Here is a 21261-nt window from a genome sequence, read left to right on the forward strand (position 1 = left end):
CATCATGTCTTGGTATTGATCATCTGGCTATGGCCTTAGAGTCACAATCCATATTCTGAGCTACTAGGGAGGGGGAAGGAGAGTTAGTATTTCTTGGCCCCCCACTATGTATCTGACAGAGCTTGACATACGACCTCACACATGCACTCAACAACCTTCTGAGATAGATAATATAACCCTTATCTTTATATATGGTATATAGATACCTCCCTCCCTCCTGTGACCCCTGCCCCGGCCGGCGGCCATTCCACACACGTGCTCTCCCTTCCACTGCAGCCCTGCCCACCAGCACGTCTCCTGTTCTGAACTGCAGTTTCAAACACCTTATTAACTGTATTCTATCCAGAAAAGGCAGGTTAAAGGAAAGGGGTGAGGGGGAGTCTCTTAGTCAATAAGAAAGAATTATGTTAACTAGTTGGTATAAAATAGGAAAAAAAAGGTTCAAAAAATGGCAGCTTGCTCATCATTTACATACAGCTTTATTAGCGATTTGCTGGAACCACTGAGAACAACTGCAGGCACACGCGCTGCTTCGGGGAACAGCATGCAGCTCCGACGCTCTTTTCCACCAAGGAGCGCGGGCCACGGGAGGGCCGCTCACAGCCAGTGCTGTCCTGCGCTGAGGGCTGTGCTGAAAGTCCTCAAGGCCCGATGAGTCCCCCTCACGGCCAGAAGGAGTGACCCAGCCTGGGCGTGGTGGCCGGCCTCCCGCAGGTGTCTGGCCAGCTCCTCCGCATCCCAGCGCCCTTGCTGGCGGCTGGCCAAGAGGCGGTCAACGATACGCGGGTAGTAGGGAGTGGAGATACACTCCACCACCAGCTTGGCATCCAAGAGCAGGGACAGAAGTTCCTCATCACAGTTTGAATCATTCACCTTCAGGAAATGAGACAGGCAAAACGTGAGAGGACGTTTGCTTAGTCCGTATGTCCCTCAGACTCACCACGCCGTCTACTGGGTTGTGACGCGTTGCCTTTTTGTGTTCAGCATCACACATACCTTTGCCTGGGTTCAACAACATCTCCAAAAAGCATGCGTAGGACATAAACTTATCTCTGAGGTCACAGACATGGGATGACAGATATGCTCTCCTTTTAACATAAGACACACCAAGAACCCCACTGGAATCATTGCTACGGCTACCACAGAATGAGAGCCAGAGATTGTGCTAAACAGTGTACAAGTATCACTTCATTGAGCCCTCCCAGTCCAACCCTGTGAATCTGGCACTTTTACCTCTCAATTTACAGAGAAGGAAACTGAGGTGTAAGAACTTTGCTTAACATCGGAGCCAGTAAGCTGTGGAGCCAGACTCTGAATTTTGTCAGCCTTGGCTTCAAAGCCTGGCTCTTAGTATTTACCATTGCATTTATACCTTCACCGTGGTCCGTACTCTTTAACTCCAAATCTCTCTTAGTGTCAGAACCACATTTAAAACATCTTTTCAGAACAAGAAAACCTTTTGTCCTACTCCACTGAGAAAAGAACACGTCCCTCAAGCCCACTGATGTAAACAGGGTAACCGGCAGGGGCTTTCAGTTCTTGCCTGAGCCTCCAGGAAGCTCAGACCACCCTTACCTTTTTCAGAAGTGTTTTTATGGGTTCTTTTGGCTTGCGTATTCTCTGCACTTTCTCTCTCCTTGGTCTTATCTTCTGTGTATGGTTTTCCAAGGCTTTCACAGTTCATATTTTTCTGTTTTACACTGTCTATGTTTTTGTAGGGAATCAAGTCAGTACTGATCACATATCAAAGTTCAGAGCTTCTCATTGACACTGGGGTATCCTAAAACAGCTCTGTGATAGGCTCTTCTCAATGTCACTGTACACTTTTGATAATTTTGATTGTAGGACCCTCAGAAATAATGTCAAAGACAATTAACTAATGTTTAGACCAACTACGTTATACAATTGTACACGATGTGCTCCTCCTGCATGTTCTGTGACTAGGAAGAGAGGCTACTGAAGATAAGGTCAACTGTGTCCACTGGCTACGAAGATTAAACCAAGAGAAGTACTGAGAGTAAGAGTTACTGCCCACTATCAGACAGCGTGACTCTTTCCTACAACCTAGGAATTGTTCAAAACCCAGCGGAACATCAGCTCCAATGCCATCTTCTCTAATTTTCTTGGCCAGGCTGATCCCTCCTTCCTCTGTGCTCCCAAGATACCTGATACACGGCCCTTCATGTGGCATTATAGTAATTCTGTGTCTGTTTCCCCTGCTGGACTGGGAGATTGTTGAGGGCACAGAGGTTTTATCATCTTTCTGTTCCAGCATCCAGTTTAATTAACACCTGTTAAACGGCTGAGTGAACCTACATTATTAAACTTTGTCACATTTTTTGTAAACTTCACAAGTACATGACAAAAACCCTATCTCTGCAGAGCATCTGAATAGAGTTAGACTCTAGAATGGAAGAGTCTTTCTGCGAACCCTCAGCGTCTTGTCTTCGGACTCTAATTTCATCAACACTTGTACACACAACTCAGCCTCCTTTGGCCCAGGAAGACACTTAGGTTGAACTCATTTAGCTTTGTTTGTTTGTTTTTGTTCCGTTTCCTGCTAGGTGGCAGGAAAAACAACCGGTGCAAGAGACTAGCTTCTCTGCTGAAAGGAGCACAGGAGCTTCCGCTGCTCACCGGGGCTGCCTGTGGGTTCTGCGTCTTCTTCCCATCCACCTCCCCTCTCTTCATACCTGGCAAACCAGAACCTAAACCCCACAGAGCTCCTGCACTCAGCATGACAGTGTCTGTGTGACAGGCCCTGCCAGACACTTTATCTCTAAGCCTTCATGCCTTTAAGCCAGTTTTAACCTCATTCAGTGAGGTCAAGGGCCTGTGTAGAATGTCACACCACACACTGCACCGTAGTGGAGTGCAGCTGGGTAGGAGCCCCCATCCTGACTAGTTCACTTGCTCACGGTTCCCCTCCAGAGCATGAGCTGCTGCAGAGCAGAGATCTCGTCTCCCCTGCCCACCCCTGCTTCCCCCATGCCCAGAATGGCTGGCCACATGTTAGGAGTTCAGCAAAATTTGTGGAATGGATGCATGAATGAATAAATAATTCCACAGCTCACACTCTCTCACTCTAGGCTGCCGCCTCTACCCGCTCTCTCGCTCTCTCTCCTCTCTCTCTCTCTCTCTCTCTCTCTCTCACACACACACACACACAGCATCTGAGTTACTGTATGTGTTATTATTTTGGTTCACCCTTAAAAACCAAGAATCCCTCCACCTACCCCTCCAGGAGAGAACAGAGTGTGCGCCAGGATGCTGCAGGCAACTGTTTGATAAAATACGTGGATAAAAGGTTCAGAACCCAAACACTGCAGGGCAACACTTTCTTTGTTGCCCTGAGTAAGTTTTCAAGTCTAGGACACCTTTATTATTCCTGCACTTTACTCACTAAGCCTCCCTCGGGGGCTTGACAGAATCCTAGAATGGGAGTGATGGATTCTTCCAGCTTGAGGAAGAGACAGGGGCTGCTGCTCCTCTCGCTCCCTCCTTAGCTTGTGTTTCCCTCCAGTGCAAGGAAATCCTGCAAATCATTTCTAGTTGAATCTACCCAGCTTTTCAGAAACTGCCCTTATCCTAGCAGGGAAAGAGTAAGTGGTGGGGAAGGGCAGAGGAGGCTGACGACTCTCCAAAAGCCTGCTGCTTACCATACTGCCAACCACTACTTACCACCTGGGCTGAGAACACCTAAGGCTGAAGTCATGGAAATGAAATGTAATGTTTCCCCTTTGACCCTGGCTCACTCCTGACTCACTCAAGAAAGGCAGAGTCTGAGACTGGTGACCTGCACTGAGCTTGGGCAGTGATCAGGGAAAGGTGGAAGGGGGAGGAGGGGGTTCTGGTTTGGCTTCTTATAATCAAGTGCTGGGAAAATGGAGTGGCTGACTTTATTTCATTTCCTTTCTCTGATTTTCTACCTGGTTCTGGCTTTGCAAGAAGTACAGAATCGCTAGAGTATACTTTATAATTGTCATTTTGCAAGGAAAATAGTGCATGGACAATTATGCTGTACATATTTGGGACAAAATAGAGAGTAAAAGAATAAAGAGATGGCCTTTGTAATAACCCATTCCAACAACCGCATTTTAGAGAAGAGTCTGAGGGTCACAGAGGTACAGGTATCCCAAGGTCACAGAGAGCCAAGATGTCGCTCTCCACACACTAGGCCGCCCGTGTCAGGGCACCAAGACCAGACTGAGTCCTTAGCTGAGTGCAGGGTGCCCCAAAGCCTTCTCAGGCGCTTTGCCATTGGCACCACACTGCTGAGTTGCCAGATTAATTTAAACCTCAAGCTGTCTTCATTTTTCCTGTTTTTGGCTAAAATTCCAACTAAAGGTACTAAAAACCCGGTACTACCAACCACAGAAGCTTGGTACCGTGACCACCCACTATTCATTCTAACCCACTTTATTTTTCTATTTGAAATAAAAAGAGAAAAAGAAAAAAAAAAGTAGAAATAGTTTGAAAAAGAAAAGTCATCCACATCTGGATCACCACGAGAGAACTATTTTATATGCCTTTTCTCTCCAGGAATTGTCCACGTGCATAGATATTTTTCCACAACCGTATGATATTTGCATTCTACTTTTTCTCATTATATGTTAAGAATTTTAAAAATGTCTTTTACATAGTTTTCATTCTTAAAAATTTTAACAGCTGCAAAATAGTTTGTTGAATGGATGTTACAAATTAGCTTCTGCTATAAATATTTCAGCTGTTTTTAATTATTGACACACTACGATGCATGATTTTTATGCACATACTTCCTTCTTTATTTAAATTATTTACACAGGACAAATGACCAGGAGAGGTATTATTGGAGTGTTAGGGCTGAATCGTGGCCCCCGCCCCATATGTTGAATTCTAACCCCGGCACCTCAGAATGTGGCTGTACTTAGAGACAGGGACTTTAAAGAGGTGATTAAGATAAAATGAGTCATTAGGATGGGCTCCAATACAACTGGAGTCCTTATAAGAAGAGATTAGGACACACACATAAACCAAGGGTCAACCGTGTGAGGACACAGCCACCTGCAGCCAAGGGGCGAGACCTCAGAAGACATTAACCTGCTGACACCTTGATATCAGACTTTTTATCTCCCAGATGGTGAGAAAATAAATTTCTCTTGTTGAAACCACTCAATCTACGGTGCGTTGCTATGGTAGTCTGAGCAAACTAATGCCTCGGGCAAAGTATCTGAAACATTTTTAGGTTCTGAATGTGAATGTAAGTACAACCGCGTGATAATGTCAAACTGTGCCAGTTTACAGCGGTGATTTCAACCGAGGAGTGTGTCGGTTGGTTTCACCATAAACTTCTCTGCTTTAGGTGTCACTATTTTGGACAGAAAATCATTTGCAAATTTAGGAGATATGTCGTGGTACCTTGAGGCTGCTTTAATTTGAATTTATTTATTTGCAAGAATGATTTTGTCCATAAATTTCCTATCATTTTTATTATTTGTTGTAGGGAGGACTAAATCCTTTGCTCATTTAGCAGAGTTGTAACATCTTTCTTTCACATGGGAAGGAGTTCTTGGTAAAACTAAAATCAGGGTTAGTATTTATCACGAACATTCTAACCTACTGTGTATAATTCTGTTTGGGTTATTTTTCGTGGTACAGAAGTTTTACATTTTTATAACGTCAGGAAAGGATCTATGCCTTTATGACTTTTTCTATTGCTTGAAAACTTAGAAGTTACAATTCCTCAATATATATTCTTTTTTAATTTTCTGACTTTTAACAATGTTTAACTCTTAAACTGATCGGGAATTAACTTTGGTATATGGACTGTGAAAAATCACACATCCCTGACATTGGATCAATTGGTGCTTTAAGGGCTTGAGGGGGACAATGTATTCTGTCATTTTGGGCTCAGTTTGGATGTGTCAAATAAATAGACAAGTCCAGAAGGATTGGTTGATTTAATTCCCCTGATCAAATAACTTTCAATTAGAGTAAGAGACAGTCTGGTGCTAGGAAAAGAAGACAGGCTTTTGGGTTAGAAACCAATTGCAATCCTGGTTCCTCCACTAAACAGCTGTGTGACCTTGTTATGGACAATGTCTCTGAGCTCCAGTTTCCACATCAGAATTACAGACTGTCTGTAAGGGCCGGAGATAACAGAAGGTTTTAAGTGCCTAGCATAATGCCCCGTACAGAGTTTAAGTTCAGTAAATAGCTGAAGTTATTATAGTCAAACAAATCATGAATAAAGGACTTCCTAGAAGGGAAAAGGCTGACATACATCCTAAGATGAGTAAAATGCTTGCTGTCTGTCAGAGATTGTTTTTGTATGTCAGCAATTAATTTTTGAGAATAAATGAGACTTTGAAGATCTTGGGAAAGAAATCTATTAAAGCACAGAGCACAACTGTCTTCCAAGCCATTAAAATGTTATCTGTTCAATTTCTCTTTAAACAATAGGTAATGAACCTTCTCTGAATTAAAATCTTTGATTTCATGAATCTATACCAAGCTAAGAGTAATTACAATAATGAGGTAAGCTGAAATTCCAGAAGTATAATGCATGCAGGGCCTCATTTCAATTAGTTTAAAGAAGATTATTTAATATTATTTCACTGTTTACTTTAGGGAAGGATATTTATCTTGTTTTCACATATACTGTTACTAATAAAAGTTATTGAAATATCAACTGCAAGGATAGAAAAATAAAAGGGCAACACAAATATATACTTGGAATAAAAAATGCCTGCAGATAATTTCTTGTATTCTATATTTATTTGGATATGATATTCAGATTCCATATTCTCAGCACACCATAAGTTTAACTCTTAGCATGGCATTTAATAGTATTACTCTTCTGAAACCAAAATTAGGACAAATCATCTGACTTATGATCTAACAACAAGAGAGAGAAAATGTTTGAAAATCCAAGCCTAATCATCTCTGTGATCATAACCAAATACCAGAATTTGGGGCCCTGAGTCTGGCTAGTTCCATACATTGTAGCTACCTCCTTGTACCTTGTTTAGTTACTTGTGTTATTATTTCATATGCCAATCTCTCCCTGAGATAATTCCATTAAACACAGGGATAATAATATTTTATATCATCTTTACAAATGCCCTACCTAGTCCTCACTCCACACACAGTACCAGGCCATGCACAATGGGTGCTTAATATGTCTGTTCATATCAGGTAAATCAAACAACCACCAGAGGTATTTAGAAATCAAATAGGGAGTGAGCTGCCTGTTGCTGGAGGCATCCAGCTGAGACCTCCGTGAGATGCTGCTATAGAGCTTGCTTCATCAAGAAGACCAAACACACGCTGAAGATGAATGATGAGGGGTGCAAGTAACAGATCTCAGCATGTTCAGGTTAAAATGATAGTTAGAAATGAGTAGACAATCCAAACTTCTGAGAAAAAAGAGCCTGATACCCAAAGAGCCATAAGAACAGTGGTTTTTTATATCGCTTGGATCATTTAAGCCTAACTTGGTTTGCACATACTTAGAAGAAAACCAGCTATCATTAGGGCTAACACCAAAGAGGGAATTTGCAGTTACCAAACAAGGTTGTTAGGACCCAAGCCTAATTTCCCTGCCACCACGGAGCGCCCAGGCAAGAAGGAAGGTGTGTAAGCTGAGCTGGTGTGGAGAAGACAATACTGGGAAGTGCCCAGGGTGGGAGAGAGGCCCATTAGAAAGCTACTAGTTGGAAACCTGGATAGAGTTAAAAGGGGAACAAAGAAAGGAAGGTTTCTTTGTTTTGCATAAATATGTCAATTCACACATGCTTTTCTGAAAATCTTCAAGCTTTTCCCTCCAACCTGGATACGGGTCATTGTAAATAACGCTGGTCAGTTCTGGTGTCTTCATCACAAGATTAAGGGGGATAGGAATCACATTTATTAAATATGTAAAGGAATGTCATTGGAAGAAGGACCTTACTAATTCTGAGCAGCTCCCCAGGGCAGGACTAAGGTCAACATGTTCAAGATAAAGGGGTCAGGCTTCATTTAGGAGGTGTTCTCCTGCCATGCACTCCATCCAAAATGGCACAGGAGCCCCCTGCGGTGCTCGGCCAGAGCCTGGGTGAGTGAGGGGTTTAAAAAGGAAGCCCGACTGGGCAAGTTGTTAGACTAGCTCTGCTCTAGTCTTTTTTAGGGGTAATATTATATGTCTCAAGGTGCTTTCAACAATTTCATTTCTCTGCAGAGATAACCCTTTTCCAATATAGTATATAGCCTTCCTAGCTATATGAAAAGAAACTGCATGGTTAAGTATGGACTTTGAATGCTAGGTCTGGGATTTAAATTTTGGCTCTGGCTGCTTACTTGCTGTGTGACCCCTTAGTCTCAGTGTTTTCATCTGTGAAACCAGAATAATATCTTCTCATAGGATTGTTAAGAAGATAAAGTAAGAATGTGCCTATTATAATACTTAGTAAAGAGATGGGACTTGAAAGATGGTGATTATTAACATCAGGAAGAAACCCTTAATGAGGTGCTAACAGTCTTAAACACTTCCTTTATAACCCCACGACTTACTATTTTAATAGGCACAGTAGACCTAGACAAACCCTGGGACGTGGGGTGGGGGCAGATGCATTGGGTAGTACCAAAGAGGGGGAAGCAATGAAGAGCAGGAGCCATTGCAAACCTGAAATTGTGAAATGGGAACATTTGCAGTATACAAAACTATTGTCAATGTGTATCTTCTTTCTTTGATGGAATGAGTCAAGAGACTTCTTATCGCAATAGAAAATATTCTAGAGATGGGATTCAAATACACCTGCAGGAGTTCCCTTGACCAGAATAAGGTTCTGAGTTCTCAATCTCATTGAGACTGATGAAGAGAGTAATCTAACAGTATACACTGTGCAGGGCTTTAATTCTTCATCAACAATATAATCTCAAAGAAGGACTTTCCATTTCTGGCCCAGGAAAGAGGCTGTTGGCCATTTGTAAAAGGTTACATGCTAAACGCAGGAGGTTTGCAATTTCAGAAAAGTTTAGAGAAAGAAATGAGTACTACTGTTGGCGGAAAAGTCAGTATAATCTCTGGCATCAGCACTGAAGTATCATCCTTTCAACTGTAAACACCTATAAAGCTGTCAGTATCTCATAACAAATAGCGAAATAATACATGCTATCAGCAAAGAAGCGGGGGTGTTTTTCCACTTGGATCTGCACAGCGTACAGGACTGATTGCTATCAGAGGAGTCCCTTTGCCAGATGTTTTTTCTTTTCATGTCAACAGGAACCACCGTCAACAACCAATAAGGGGAAAACTAAATTGCTGGTAAATTTAAGCCCCCCACTAATGGACAGACTGAACAGCAAAATAAAAACAAACATTAAAAGAAAGCAAAAGTTTTATATTTGTCACTGCAATATCAAAGTTGATATTAAAATAGCTAGACATGAGTCCTTCAAAAACGCCTACAGAAACTCTTCCTTTAGAAAAGTATAACACCACCCTTTAATGGTGCTGGGGGAACAATGATAAATTATAGTAATTTCATATTTCATTTATATGTAATAGTATTCTTGAAGTAGTAAAGTTATAGAGATGGAGAACAGATTAGTAGTTCCCCGGGGTTGCTGGGAAGGTGGCCGGGGTTATACAAGGCAGCATGAGGGATCCTTGTGTCCTGTACCTTGACTGTAGTTTCTGATCACACGAAGCTACAGGAGACAACACCACACAGAGCTAGACACACACACACGAGTGCCTGTAAAACTGGTGAAATCTGTGTATGTTCACAGATTATATCAATGTCGATAGCCTGGTCACAGTATTGCAGGCTGAGTATTCCTTACGCAAAATGCTTGGGATCAGAAGTGTTGGTTTTTCTTTAGATTTTGGAATATTTGCATTATCCTTATTGGTTGAGCATATCTAATTTGAAAATCTGAAATCCAAATGCTCCAGTGAACATTTTCTTTGAGCATCATATTGGCACTCAAGAAGTTTTGGATTTTGAAACATTTTGGATCTTGGATTTTCAAATGAGAGATGCTCAGCCTGTATATTACAGTTACGCAAAATGTTACTATTAGGGAAAACTGGGCGAAGAGTATAAGAGATCTGCAGTATTACTCTTAAAACTGAATGTGAATTTTAAATTGTCTCAAAATAAAAAGTTAAAAAGTATTTTAAAAATGGAAAACTCTATAAAACCTTAGCTCTTTGGAGGATGCAAAAGGTCCAAAGACACTTGATATTTTTGTGGAACACATTTTAAGAGCACAGTGGGCTAGCCCAATGTGAACATTCAACTTAATGTAGGGAAATTACAGTTAAATCTCATTACTGAATTTCTAAAAGTAAGGATCTCAATGGTAAGCAAGTGATGCATCTCAGCAATTTATACCTGTGGTTTTGATTTTTGCATCTGAAGGGCACAGATGTTTTGTGTGCTATCATTGCAACCACAGGCAAACTACTCATAGTCTTCAGACCAGTTTTTAAACCACAGTCTTAGCACAATGCAACTCATCAAACGTTCAGGTGAAAGTGTTATGGAAGTAAATTAGTGCCATTTTAAAAGTACTTAGGTGTTGCAGTGTTCCCATTTAGTTTCTTATTTTGATAGTCTCAGTGTGATGTGTTTGGGGGGTGTTGTGTGGGTAGCAACATTAGTTAGCAGTCGGGGAGTCCCTGTTTTAGGTGCAGTTTTGATAGATACTTTTGCAATAAAGAATTTTTAAAATGAAAACTGATATACTCGTCTATGAAATTCAGGAGTACATCGAGAGCTCTATGCAAGATGAATACAGAAAGGCAATACATAATACATCACTGTTTTATTCTCAAAGAGGCCCATGGCAAATTTTGTGAGAATGCCTAAGTACAGATACTAACACAGTGCATGGTGGTGGGGAGGAAAAAAACCACACTGTAAGTACACAGTCTGATTTTTTTCAGTTTTCTCTTCTTCCCGATTTCTTGGATTTACAAGAAAAAATAGGCTGAGAAAAAAACTCACCGTAATTCTTAGTTTTATATGAATTCCCAAAGTTATGCAACTTTTATTTTAGCACAAATAGGCTGGGGGCTACCAATAGGCAAGTCCCCCTTGATTCCTTACTTCAGTCCAGACCCCCGTTCTGATGAATTATCAGTGGTAAGGGAGGGTATTCACAAAACCTTTGCAGAAGCTTTTACATTATTTTGAAAACATTAATACATCCAAAGGAATAAAGGTATTAGATTTTTCTCAGTCTGTTCATAATGACTGTTTCAAAACACAATTATATTCTACTTTTGTAATCATTTACATAACTTTCTGTATCCTTTGTAATTAACAAAATTTTACATTAAGTGTCTTTTAATCAGTTTCTTCACTATATTGTGTAGCAAGCATACACCTCTGCTCTAAGATTCTCCTTCCCTTTCTGGTCCCTAGAAGACATCCTGCCACATTTTTGTTTAAAAAAAAAATATATATATATATATACACACACACACAATGTAAAATGATACATATGTATGTCTGTGAATGTGTACAGTGTGTATACATACACACACACACACACACACATAATTCAAATGAAAGTATGATCTCCCTATATAAAAGGGTTTCAGTAAGGATCATACAATATGAGTTCATTAAAACACAACCTTAAGCTATCTAATCCTGAAGTAGAAGATTTTAAATGGGAAGAGAAAGTTTCTTCCTTAATCATAATAACAAGACAACCAGCCTTGAGGAAGAAATCTCAAGACTTGACTTTGGTACATCATTCTTCAAGCCAAGAAGCTGCTTCAATGGTGGTTTAGGTTGCCAGAGGAAATACGAGTTTGAGATTTCAGATGGTGCCAGTAAACACTACTCAAAATCACTCTCTCACCTTTAATTAGTAGATGACCAAACACATACACACAGGGATAGAGAACTTGTCTGATGCTAAGGAGTTCCTCAGACCCAAATTTCAAGTGGCAAGAGGACTAGTCTGCTGGTCTATGGCTGCTCTGTCTTCCTCAAAGAGACTAGTAACACACTGCTTCTCTAGAAAAACCATTTCTTTATTTGGACTTGTATTCTCAGCACTGAAACACGGAACCCGGTTCCTGGGAAGAGCTTAGTAAATGTTTGTTCAATAAACAAATACATACTGCTTAGACAAAACAGAAGCAGCTATTGTGGTCAAAGAATCCTATAAATAAAGTAGTTTTAAATTAATCACGGTTATTTATGAGAATGAAAGTGCTAATTCATGTCTTTGAAATACAAAAAAAACATTAAATTCAGCTGGGCATACCGTAGTGACAGCTGCAATTTGCTCCAGCGCCACCGCGTGCAGATGCTCATCTGGGCTCTCCAGGAGCAGCTTCAGGGCCGGCAGCAGCAGGGCCTGGGAGAGCAGCAGCAGGCTCAGCTCCTTCACGCCCTGCAACCACACAGACGGTCAGCGAGGACTCGAAGACGCGCGGCTCATCCCCGTGAAGTTCTTACTGGATCTTTCTACCCCTTTTTCTAAGAATGTGGGAGTGTGTGTGTGCATGTAAAGCACACATGGCACCACGCTGAATACAGGGTTTGCTGTCTGCTTCGCTCAGTTCACAGTACCTTGAGAACATCTTTCTAAGTTATCAGACATTCATCTACATCATTACTTTCAATGTCTCTGTAGTACTACTGTACAGATAGAGTACTATCATTTTATTTTCCTAAACTCTCGGAGCACTGGTCTCCTCACAAGTGAAATACACGTATTTACAACTACTTTGCAGTTTTTGGTTTTTGTGTGTGAATTACTGTTAATGAATGTAATGCACAATGCTCAGCATATACTAGAAGCTTAATAATAATGAAAACTATTTATTATCAATTGTTAATATTGTTAACAATATCTAGTTGTCGTCACCCACTGAAACAAATGAAATTGTCAAATAAAAAAATATTTATCAATTGTTAATATTGTTAACAATATCTAGTTGTCGTCACCCACTGAAACAAATGAAATTGTCAAATAAAATAAGAAACCTGATTATAATTGTAATGTCAAGGTGAATTAAATCCTTGATATACTTAAGGCAGTCCATCTTCATGAAAACTATCTGTGGTGCAGAAAAATGAAAATGTGTTTGCATCTCTACAGGTGCATCTGCATTTTATTCCCAGCCCTTTATTACATTGACTGAACCTGTCATCAGAGAGCAGGCTTTTATATAAGGTAACAAATGGTAATCTTTTACAACAAAAGTATAAAAGAATAAAAAACAGATTTGCAAGCTGTTTTGCCTGCTGAGCTATGCTACCTTTGGGGTCCCACCGTTAGCTGTAACATACAGAACAGAACACCTGGACCCGGAATCAGACTATGAGTGCACCCCCATCACACGAAAGCAAGGGTTGTTTTGAAAGAAGAATTGAGGATCACGGGCCTCCGTGGGACTGATTTTCTCTTGTGCTACTCAGAACAGAGAAGAAAAACTCAAACTTACTACATTTTCAAAATTCCTTTACATTATTATAAAGCATATATAAAATAAGGATGACACAAAGAACCTCCCATTTAAAGCTTAAGATAAAATTCTCTTTGGAATTCTGCTCATTATAGTTTTTTCAGCTTTCACGCAGCACGTCTCTTCCGGCAATCACTGAGGCCCTCAAGTTTCAGAGTGGAAGGCTGTGCTACAAAAACTTGTGTGACGAGGATCCCATCAGCAGGGTGGCAGTTTGTGAAATGCATGCTTCCAGCACCAGGGATTCCAACTCAGAGAAGCACTGTGTTGCCTGAGGGAACAGGACACCCAGAGGAGTCTCACCAAGCCAAAGATAAACACAGATTTTTCATCTGGGATGCCAAGACTTGCCGAAAATATTTGGGAGGATGCAACAAACTCTTGAGCGTGACACTCTGGCCTGGCTGGCTGCATCCTGACTTGCTTCCTGTGCCCTCCTCCTCCTGCTCCTCCTGGGAGGCCACAGCGGCACTCGTCACCCACGCAGAGAGCAGAGAGCTCCACCAGGGCCCTTTCTGCCACGAGGGAAGCATTCTCCATCGGTGCTGTCCTCAGCCCGAGCCCTGAGCCACAGCTGAGGTGGGGCTAGTGCAAATAAGGAATGGCATTTTTAATGTTACTTAAGTTATAATTTTAATATCCACATGTGACCAGTGGTTACTGTCCCAGATGCTGCAGCTGCTGGGTGTTGGACTCTCTCACACCTCCAGGTCTTTGCTCAAGTGGTGACCTCTGATCTTTTGCTGTCTGACTAATCCCTACTTGCTCTCTAAGTCTCAGCTTAAAGAGGCACAGAAAAACCACACCCCTCTGCGAAGGCACCTCTGAATATCCCAGGTTAGCACTCTATATTCTAACTGTATTCTGTAAATATTTCCTACATTATCTTTCTCTCTCTCTCTCTCTCTTTTTTTTTTTGAGACAGTCTTGCTCTGTAGCCCAGGCTACAGTGCGTGGCATCAGCCTAGCTCACAGCAACCTCAAACTCCTGACCTCAAGGGATCCTTCCGCTTCAGCCTTCCAGAGTGCTAGGATTATAGGTGTGCGCCACCATCCCCAGCCCTACATTATCTTTCATCTTGCATTACTGTAATTATTTTTATTTATTTTAGAGACAGGGTCTCACTCTGTCACCCAGGCTAGAGTGCAGTGGCAGGATCACAGCTCACTGCAGATGCAAACTCCTGAACTCAAGCAATCCTCCCTCCTGCTTCAGCCTTCAGAGTAGCTGGCTGGTACTATAGGTACATACCACCGTGCCTGGCTAATGTTTTTTATTTTTTGTAGAGATGGGTCTTGCTATGTTGCCCAGGCTGGCCTCAAACTCCTTGTCTCAAGCAATCTTCCCACCTCAGCCTCCCAAAGTGCTAGGATTACAGGCATGAGCCACTGTGCCCAGCCTCATCTTGTATTACTATAATTACTGATTGGTCAATTTGCCTTGCTTGATGACAAAAATATTACTCCTTCTCTGTATTCCAAACTTGCTAGGTACGTGCCACACCTAAAATAACCTGTATATGATTCCCTTTCTTAACACACATTTGCTTACTCAGTAATCTACCAGGAATGAGTAAACAAGTACTTCTCTGTGATGTACGATGTTTAGATTAAGCATAACACTTGGCTGACCTGAGCTTTCATGACAAATTTTATGAAATAACCTGTACTGTCCTCTGAACAAGCATCAAGGATAGATGGCACACCACCAGGCAGGGACATTCGAGAATGGAAGAATTTAATCTATGTGAGCTACTAAGTACTCTTCATCTCTTAGCTAACAGTTATTGGTCAAATACTCTGTCTTTAAATACTAAATCTTCTACTACGTTTGTTGGACATTTTTCGTCTGTGTTGCAAGAGGAGCATTTATTAGGTGATTTACAAAGGGATTTTGGGAATTGCAAGAAAGGTCAAAGCAGCAGAGAGAACCACAGAACAACTCATTTGACACACCTTCACGGTCCAAACCTCTCAGAACATCAGGACACAGAAAAACAACAAGAGAGAGGCGGAAAGAGGAAGATTAGGTGAGCCTGGCCTCTGTGCAAGGCCACAACCCTGGGTGTTTGTTCTCCCGTGGATTATGATTTACAGAGACGCACTGGGGCATGGTCCCCATGGCCTGATGGTCATGACTGAAGCAGGACCAGTCCACCAACAATCCTCCTGTCCTCACGCAACTGGGGTATCTAGCATCACAAAGTGCTAGAGGGCCTGCAGCAGGAACAAGGGGCACAAGGTGTGCGGGGGTTGGTGATGCAGGGCCCCGTGCAGTGCTCGCCCTCCAGCAGGCCCAGAACAGGCTAAGCTCCCACTGCAGTCTCCTGGACTCCCTGCAGCCCCAGTCAGCCAGGGTCTGGGCCCCTGGGCTTTGTAGCAGCCTTGGTTTCGTGTTCTCCAGGAGAATTTAAATCTCCTTACAGGTGGTGGTGACAGTTAAAGGACACAGTGGAAGTGAAAGTCCAAGACTACTGGCCAATGTTAGTCATCACCATCAGCACCAGCTTGTTAGACAGTAACGGCAGACCCCAAACAATGTTCTCCTAACCTACATTCAACAGAACTGACAGTAGGACACTTCCGGTGTTGGGTGCAGATCTAACAATGCTTGATCTTAGGTTATATTAAGGCAAAGGTGAAACCCATGTTATTTACATATTACATACCCTGATGAGGACCAGAAACTGTGTTGAGTCCCCTCTCTATGCAATAGCTGAATCTTGCCACGGGTGACGCAGAGATGACACAGCCGTGGTACCCACCCCCCAGGTGCTCACAATATAGCGGAGTGGATCACAGGCTTCCAGGTAGCCGATACAAGCAGACTATGGTACACAGCCCAAACTATACTCCACTGGAGTAAGGGGAGGTTATTTTTGGTGTTGGTACTTTAAATATTTCATGGAATAATTTTTGTTATTCTGGTGGTTGGAAGACTTCTTTAAGTGGATAAATTATTTTAAAATTCAATCAAAAAACACTTATCCAGTCCCTCATTCAGAAAACAATTCATTAAATGTGCATCCATAATGAGAATATTTTCCTTGAGTGATTACAATGAAGATCCAAAGGATCATATTTACGATTTTATTTTCAAGTGTATCTCCTATGTGGTAGAAACTCAAAACCAATTAATTAATTTAATGCCATTATCTAAATACTTAAATTTAAGACATGTAAATTGCTCAAACAATACATTGCTGAGGTGGGATCCACAGCAGGGGTTATAATTAATATGTGCTTATTTTAGAATGTGTTCTTTCTCTCTCTTTCTCTCTCTCTACATATAAAATAAATATCTCTGTGACAGTCAAATCATGGGATCAAATAGAGAACAAAGGTCAAGATGGAAGTGGCCGAGTGTTTACCATAGTTCGCAGAGAATAAATACTGTGGTATGCAATCTCATTACATTGAGGTCAAAAAGTATGTGAAAATCAGAGAGGTTGGTTACCTGCTGAGAGGAGTGCTAAAGCTTACTACTACTTTACCAAGCAGCCTGGTTCAGACAGTTAACGTGTGCTATGGTGGCCACTTGGAACACAAACTTGAGTTTGACAAAAAAGCACATCCAGAAGGAATTAAAAACTGGGTTACATGCTGGCACTTGTACAAGGAACACTGTTTCAGAGATCCAAAGGGAAAAAAGCTACCTCAAAGCATCCCTTCAGCACTGCCTTTCTTTATTTGACTTGTTAGAAATATGGCCTTGACTAGCAATGACTCAAGCTAAATGTTCCTTGAGTACAGTCACTGGGATTGCTTATAATGAAGAGTTTTGATAAGGACAGGGATACCCCCAGGAAAGCCACTTGAAATATCCACTCACCTCTGCGGGCAGCATCTGCTTGGTGTTATATAAAGAGCGACAGATTTTCAAAACTTCATTCCCCAATCTTTCCTTGTTCTCCACTGTGCATTTGGTTAGCATCGCTGTAGCTAGTCTCACCCACGGATTATTGGTTATGCTGGTTCTGAGAGAGAAAAATGCAAGCCATTGGAAAGGACGAAAGCTATCAAAATTGTGGTGAGAAATTTTAAAACAGGAAAAGAAATTCCACTTTGTGAAGTAAAATGCTTATGGTAAATTACATACAATCAGAACCTAGATGATATGTTCTTTCAAGTCAATCTTGTAGAAAAGACAGCGTCTGAAGGAGAAAAAGCAGCTTCCTGTGGTTTAGACAAGCAGCCCAGTAGCACACAGGTAGTGAGTGGAGTTGTGAGGGCACAGGGTTGAAGGCAGGGAGACCTGGGCTCAAATTATGACTTCTTGATTTACTTGGGTGACTCAGAGAAGTTACCTAATACTCTTGCCTAGTTGTAGGGTTCTGGGGAAGCCACCCAACCTTTCTGGGCTTCACTTCCTTCCCTGTGAAAATGTAATTTAATGTTTTTTTTTTCCCTTGAAGAGTTACTTTATTTAATGAATGATGTGTGAAGTATCACCCAATAGCAGGCACACCTTACTATTTACTGCATGAATACTGGCTTTACATTGTTTTCTCATATCTGAAACAAAAGCAGGTAAAACCTTGCCTTTTGTTTCCCTTCTCTGATTGTCTCTACCCCATGTTTCATAAAAACATCACAATTTACATTTTAATAGATAGGTTTAAAGTAAATTCATTTCATGGCCCTAGGACTAGGAAATGAATTTGACTGACATTTTAAAAAAATTCACTATTTACTAAGAGTCTGTTGTCTCATTATCACAGCACTAGAATCTAGACACTGAACAACTAGGGATGGTTCTTCCCATTAAAGAATTTTATTCCTTGACCCCTGAGAACAATTTCAAGTGCAAGTGTGACACGGGGACTCACCACACTAGCCTTTGGTGAAGGCTTTGTGTCTTAGCTCAAATTAATAATCTGTGAGGACAAAGAATACTGCTTATTTCAAGGTACAAACAGCTCTAGGAAGAGTGGTTGGCTAAAGGGTCTCCCTACACACAAGGACTTACCCTCTGCTCTCCTCTTTCAAAGTCTGAGTTCAGCTCTGCTGAATTTTTCTCTACCAGGCTCTATCACTGTAGTAGAAATGCTGGTCTGGCAGCACAGTGAACAATGGGCAACGTGGCTTTGATAACAGATTATTAAGGGATATTTTCCACACACTGGATGAAAACTATGAATCTTCCATAAGTGCAAACCTATTATACTTTCCATGCATTTTCCTATAAAGGAGTAGAACTAAAAACCAAAAGTTGGTACTACTAAATTAGGAGTCATGTGCATCAAGCAAATTTCTTAATTTTTAACCTTGTTGTGTTGACAAGCAACATGCAGTCATTGTTACACTATCACACTACGTATCCTTCCTTCCCTTTCTTTTCTTTCTTTCTTTCGGTTATTTCGGAAGTGCTTAAGGCATACACTGGATTGTCTGAAAGAAAGAGTAGTCAAAAGTACTTCTGAGAACCTGTTTTTAAAGTATCTCATCATACATTCCCCAGAAAAGGACAACTCTCACTCATCCTCTGGTTTTCTCGTAGGCAGAGGAGACACGAATGGTAAGAGGGGTGAGCTGACTGGGAAACACTTTCTTCTGATTTCAATGATTTAATAAAGTGGTTTTATAAAACACAGGTTAGCAATTTATAAATTCTATTTCATATGTGACTGCAAAAGTAACAATATAACTTTAAAAATTAAGATTTTCTTTGTCTACAAATGCACTAAATGTTTTAGACACAACAAATGTTTTAAGTGAAGCTGATTTTGGGTTTTCTGTATAAGTGATTGATCTTCAATGGTCAGTGTTCTAAACGTAAAAGAACCTGTAAAACCAGAGTTAATCTATTAGAGATGTCATACTTTGAATTTGGAAATGAGGCTATGAAGAAATCTACAATTCAACTCTAATAATTTTGTTAAAAAGTACTGCATTACTGACAACCTAGCTAGTGGGCCCCATGCCTGTTTCACTTTAGCCTCTGAGTATAGAATTGGACTCAGCAAGTTGAATAAGGGACTCAGGACGCTGCTTTTAACAAGCACCCCGGGTCCGAGACAGCCACAGGAACCAAATGCAAGTGTACTGTCACAAGCGAAACTGAAGCTTTTACGATCTGAGATCCTGTGGAGTGTCAAATAGCAAAGGTGAGAACCTGTTCTTAAAAACTGCAAGTCAGTGGGCCCTCTCAGCCACAAAGGGTAGAGATTTAAGAAACTTTTTTTCTTCTGAAAACACTTGGTTAAAAAACAACACAAAACAAAATCGACACTCTTCTTCATTAGCTTCAGAAATTCCTAACAGTCTCATCCTAGGGTTAGGGTAGAGTTTTTTCCAGATGTTCTTTACAGTCCTAAAGTATTCACAGAACGCAGGGATTTACTTTCAGAAAAATATCCTTCTTTAACTTCTGTCAGGTGGAGATGCCCACTGGCCTAGGGCAGAGTCTCCGAGCTGACTCTGGGAAGAACGAGGTAAGTCCAGGAGCAAACAGGCATTTGGAGCAAGAGTGCTGGTGCTCATATTGTCTGCCAGTGAAAAGCTGCAGTTTCCAAGAACCAGCACATGTGCTCAGAGGAAATCCGGCCACTTCTTCCAAAGGAAAGGGGTAAGTTATGCGGCTGACAGCACAAGGATTGGATAAGTACCCCATGCAGCTATGAGTGGCAGCTGTAAGTTCTGCATGACATGGAGGAAAAACACTGCAAAGATAGCCAGTAGCTGGTTAGAATTCTGTCTCCTCCATTTGTTACCCATGTGATGCCTGAATTTATCTAACTTCTGAGCCTCAATTCCTTCATCTATAAAATTAGATAACATCACTTTCCCTTGTAGGTGTGTTGAGTGAATGATTGATAATGTATGTAAATTGCACACAACACTGTATGTTCTCAATAAGTGGGAATCATTCACTTATTCCATATGGATTCTCAAGTTAGCATTGTAAGCTGTGTTAAGATAGTCAAGACATTTCCTAGTGAAAATACTGAAACAAAATTGTTTTGTTGACATCGTAAGTCAGGTGTTATTATCAAGTATTGTCTGATACTTCTGAACAAAATATTTGGGTGTAGGGGCAAGAAGAAATGGAAAGACACTGCAATATTTCAAAAACAATTTTAACTTCCTCTAAAGGCAAATATTCATTTTATATAAACACACACACACACACACACACACACACACAATTATTCTTCCATTGGCTCTTGTGAAGGTGTTACATTTTTAGAGCTAAATTCCAGACATAGAAACTCTAATTCGGCTGATTTTATTTTAATACTTACACATGTTCACTTTTTATAGGTGGCCAAGCTTGCAAGAGCAAAATCAAGTGCTGAAATTCAACCTCATGGTGACTAGATTCTAGGAGTTCCATGAACAGAGAGTAGCGGTTCTCTTCATTCTCAATTTCAGTTAAATCTACCTGGAAGTAGAAATACAGGCTTGAAACTGGTGGCAAAGGCTATTGAATTGATTTATAGAAGAATTCAAATTTGATTATTTTGATTAAATATTCTTTTGAAAATTTTTTACAGTGTGCTGAGGGAAGATTCAACAGCATTTAAAAAAAAGCTTCAAAAACTCTATGCCTTACACAATTTCAAGCAATTATATTAAAAATTGTTTAGGCCAGGCGCTGTGGCTCATGCCTGTAATCCTAGCACTCTGGGAAGCCGAGGTGGGAGGATCACTTAAGGTTAGGAGTTCGAGACCAGCCTGAGCAAGAGTAAGACCCTGTCTCTACTAAAAATAGAAATAAATGATCTGAACAGCTAAAAATATATACAGAAAAAAAATTAGCCGGGCATGGTGGCACATGCCTGTAGTCCCAGCTACTCGGGAGG

At 41.0% G+C, this 21261-nt stretch overlaps 1 protein-coding gene across 1 annotated transcript in view; it reads right to left on the reverse strand.

Moving 5' to 3' along the window:
* Nucleotides 1-463: 463 nt before the first annotated feature.
* The window catches only part of NBAS (NBAS subunit of NRZ tethering complex), a 319324-nt gene continuing 298526 nt past the window's right edge, over nt 464-21261 (reverse strand). Inside the window, exons 49-52 of the mRNA XM_045549061.1 lie at nt 20701-20840; nt 17289-17433; nt 12250-12378; nt 464-873 (exon numbers count right to left, since the gene is read on the reverse strand). Of these exons, the coding sequence (XP_045405017.1) occupies nt 598-873; nt 12250-12378; nt 17289-17433; nt 20701-20840 (690 nt within the window). The 3' untranslated portion in view covers nt 464-597. The remainder of the gene's footprint in view (nt 874-12249; nt 12379-17288; nt 17434-20700; nt 20841-21261) is intronic.

This window comes from Lemur catta, chromosome 4 (assembly GCF_020740605.2).
Source record: "Lemur catta isolate mLemCat1 chromosome 4, mLemCat1.pri, whole genome shotgun sequence".
Lineage (NCBI taxonomy): Eukaryota > Metazoa > Chordata > Mammalia > Primates > Lemuridae > Lemur > Lemur catta.